The sequence below is a fragment of the Colobus angolensis genome, unplaced genomic scaffold, assembly GCF_000951035.1.
Source record: "Colobus angolensis palliatus isolate OR3802 unplaced genomic scaffold, Cang.pa_1.0 Scaffold3, whole genome shotgun sequence".
Taxonomy (NCBI): domain Eukaryota; kingdom Metazoa; phylum Chordata; class Mammalia; order Primates; family Cercopithecidae; genus Colobus; species Colobus angolensis.
In genome coordinates, this window is record NW_012116265.1 from 17,054,590 (window position 1) to 17,058,161 (window position 3,572).

A 3,572-nucleotide genomic window follows, 5' to 3' on the forward strand; every position below is an offset into this window, starting at 1 on the left:
CCCACTTCCTCTCCCTGTCCCTTCCCTCTCCCTCTCCCACTTCCTCTCCCTCTCCTTCTCCGACTCCCTCTCCCTCTCCTTCTTCTTCTTTTGAGACAGGGTCTCTGTTGCCCAGGCTGGAGTGGAGTGGCATGATTATAGCTCACTGCGGCCTCAACTTTCTGGGTTCAAAGGATCCTCCCACCTCAGCCTTCCAGGTAGCTGGGACTACAGGTGTGCACCACCATACCTGGCTAATTTTTTGATATTTTAAAGAGACAGGGGTCTCCCTATGTTGCCCAGGCTGGTCTTGAACTCCTGGGCTCAAGCAATCCTTCTGCCTCAGGCTCCCAAAGTTCTGGGATTACAGGCATAAGCCACTGCACCCAGCCAATTCTGAATATATTTTGGGCATGGTTTACATCACTTTTATAATCACAACATTTAAAAATAATGTTAAAAAGGGAGATTCAGCTCTGCCAAGTAATCCTCCCCTATCCCTCCCCTTTGCTGTCCCTTCCTCCAGGGAGACTCACCCAGCATCTGGCCCAGTTGCTCCCCTCCTATATCAGAGAATTGGTTGTGACTGAGATCCAGCTTCTTAATTCGGTAATTGGTCTACAGAAACAAACAGGGGAAAGAGAAGGATTTTTTGTCTTCTGATTGCAAATCTTACTTATCTCACGGCAGTATGATGGCAGGGCTCTGATGTACCAAAAATTAGGTGAAGACGTTATCTTAGGCATTTTTTGTTGGACTGTGCTGGGAGAACTTAGTGCCATATAAACAGCTCTACCATTTGCTGTGGCTTTTGCTGGGGTTGGCAGGGTCTAAACACTCCCCAGTCCCTAACATGTGAAAGTAGCCTCAGGTCACTGTGCCCATAGCAGCCCCAGGTTGCCCAGATCTCCCAGGGACATCACCCACGTGGCTTGGCTGCACTCCCTGCCTCTTACCGACAGGGCTTGGCAGAGCGGTGCTGCAGATTCTTCCTTGAAGTCATTTCCTGTAGTGAGGGTGATGTGTCAGCGATGCACTGCTAGTTCACCGTGGCCTCTCCCACCCCCTGCCCCTCCCAGTCCATTTCCCTTTAGAACAATCAGACAGAGAAACTTTGGGAGGCGGAGGTGGGAGGATCGCTTGAGCCCAGGAGTTTGAGACCAGCCTGGGCAACATAGTGAGTCCTTGTCTCTACAAAGAATTTTTTAAAAAATTAGCCAGGCATAGTGGCATGAACCTGTGGTCCCAGATACTTTGGAGGCTGAGGTGGGAGGATCACTTGAACCCAGGAGGTCGAGGCTGCAGTGAGCCATGTTGGTGCCACAGCACTCCAGCCTGGGTGACAGACCAACATCCTGTCTAAAAAAAAAAAGAAAAGAAAAGGAGCCTGGGCATGGTGGCTCATGCCTGTAATCCCAGAACATTTACAGGCCAAGGTGGGTGGATCACCTGAGGTCAGGAGTTCGAGACCAGTCTGGCCAACATGGTAAAACCCTGTCTCTACTAAGAATACAAAAATTAGGCAAGATGGTGCACGCCTGTGGTCCTAGCTACTCAGGAAGCTGAGGCATGAGAAATGCTCGAACCTGGGAGGTGGAGATTGCAGTGAGCTGAGATCACACCACTGCACTCCACCCTGGGTGACAGAGCAAGACTTCATCTCAAAAATAAAATAAAATAATAAAATCAAATAAGAAAGGAAAGGAAAGGAAGGGAAGGGAAGGGAGGGGAGGGGAGGGGAGGGGAGTGGAGAGGAGGGAAGGGGATTTAAAGCAAGTATTATGTGGACAAAAGAGAACAAGGCAACTGTTTACCCTCTCCTTTAACATTGCCTTTTTTCTCTGCCATGAAATTCCAGGAGTTGGTAGCATACCCTGTGCATTCATTAGCAACATCAACCCCCAGTCTAGTGCCTAGAGTCTGTAACATCCTAAAAATGCTCATCCAAGTTCAAGCAGCAGGACTGGGACACTTGTGAGTGAGACACTTTCCATGGGTGCAAAATTTAAGGGGTGCCTAAAAACTCAGTAATCAAGAAGAAGAATATCCTAATACACTAAAAAAATCAAAATTAGTCCAAAATCATCTATATGTAACAAGTGGTTTTTTTATTTTAATTTTAAAATTTTTATTATTTTTTTTTTATGGAGTCTTGCTCTGTTGCCCAGGCCGGAGTGCAGTGGTGTGATCTCGGCTCACTGCAACCTCTGTCTCCTGGGTTCAAGCAATTCTCCTGCCTCAGCCTCCTGAGTAGCTGGGATTACAGGTGTGCACCACCACACCCGGCTAATTTTTGTATTTTTAGTAGAGACATGGTTTCATCATGTTGGTCAGGCTGGTCTCAAACTCCCGACCTCGTGATCTGCCCACCTCAGCCTCCTAAAGTGCTGGGATTCATGCCCGGTGTGTTTATAATTTTAAATAGAGACAGGATCTGACCCTGCACACACATGACTAGACCTTATTCACCTCAGTCCATTCTATCCCTGTTGGATGCTGTTTTTATTTAATGTCTTGATATTTTGCTCCTCGTGATATTTTGGCACTCCTTACATTTGTGACCAACGCAAGTGGCTCACTCACTTTACCCGAGTTGTGGTCCTGCTAAGCAATGTAAGACACTGGTGATTTCTGGGAAGTACATGACATAGAGCCTTATTCCCAAATTTCCTCCTTTGAACCCTCAATAAGCTTTGTATCTTTACCAACTACACAGTGCTTGGCACATAACAGGTCCTTAATAAAGTGAGTGAACGAATGAATGAATGAATGCATTCACTGGAACACAAATACTTGTTTGGTTGTGTCTGTTAGCAGTCCAATAAAGTGAGATAATAAGCTAGTCAATGCCTAAAACTAGGTGATTAGTTATTCAAATTCTTGTATTTAAATCAGTGGTTACAGATAGTACAGAGCTGGTTGTAAGAGAATTATTTGTGAAATTTGAAAAAACACAGATTCCAAGATTTCTCCTGCTAAAGATTCTGATTTCACCAGACTGGGATAGGACTGGGCGATTTGTATTTTACAAAGAGCTTTCTGTACTATGTTAACACATTATGTTAGGGGTCTTAGCCAATGCAACCAGAAAAATAATTAGGTGATATAAATATTGAAAAAGAAAAAACTATCATTATTTGCAGATATAGTCACCTATCTAAATAATTCTGTAAAATTAACTAACAAAATGTTAGAACTCATAAGATAATTTAATAAAGTGACTGGATATAGAATCAATGTATAAAAATTAATAGCTTTCAGACACACCAGTAATGACCAATTAGAAAATGTGATAGAAAAAAACATTCTGTTCGCATAAGATAAAATAATAGAAGACCTAGAAATAAACCTAATATAAATAATGCAAGGCTTATAATAGAAGAAACTAAAACTTTACTCAAGAATATAAAAAGACCTGGGGCTGGCCACGGTGGCTCACCCCTGTAATCCCAGTTACTTGGGAGGCTGAGGCAGGAGAATCACTTGAAACCAGGAAGCAGAGATTGTGGTGAGCCAAGGTCGCGCCATTGCACTCCAGCCTGGGAAACAAGAGTGAAACTCCTTCTCAAAAAAAAAAAAAAAAAAAAAAAAAA

The 3,572-nt window shown here is 43.9% G+C and overlaps 1 protein-coding gene across 1 annotated transcript in view; it reads right to left on the reverse strand.

Moving 5' to 3' along the window:
* LRRC74A (leucine rich repeat containing 74A) overlaps positions 1-3,572 on the reverse strand; it is a 46,557-nt gene that overhangs the window by 27,595 nt on the left and 15,390 nt on the right. The window contains exons 6-7 of the mRNA XM_011949515.1: positions 936-985; positions 516-597 (exon numbers count right to left, since the gene is read on the reverse strand). Coding sequence (XP_011804905.1) covers positions 516-597; positions 936-985 — 132 coding nt within the window. The remainder of the gene's footprint in view (positions 1-515; positions 598-935; positions 986-3,572) is intronic.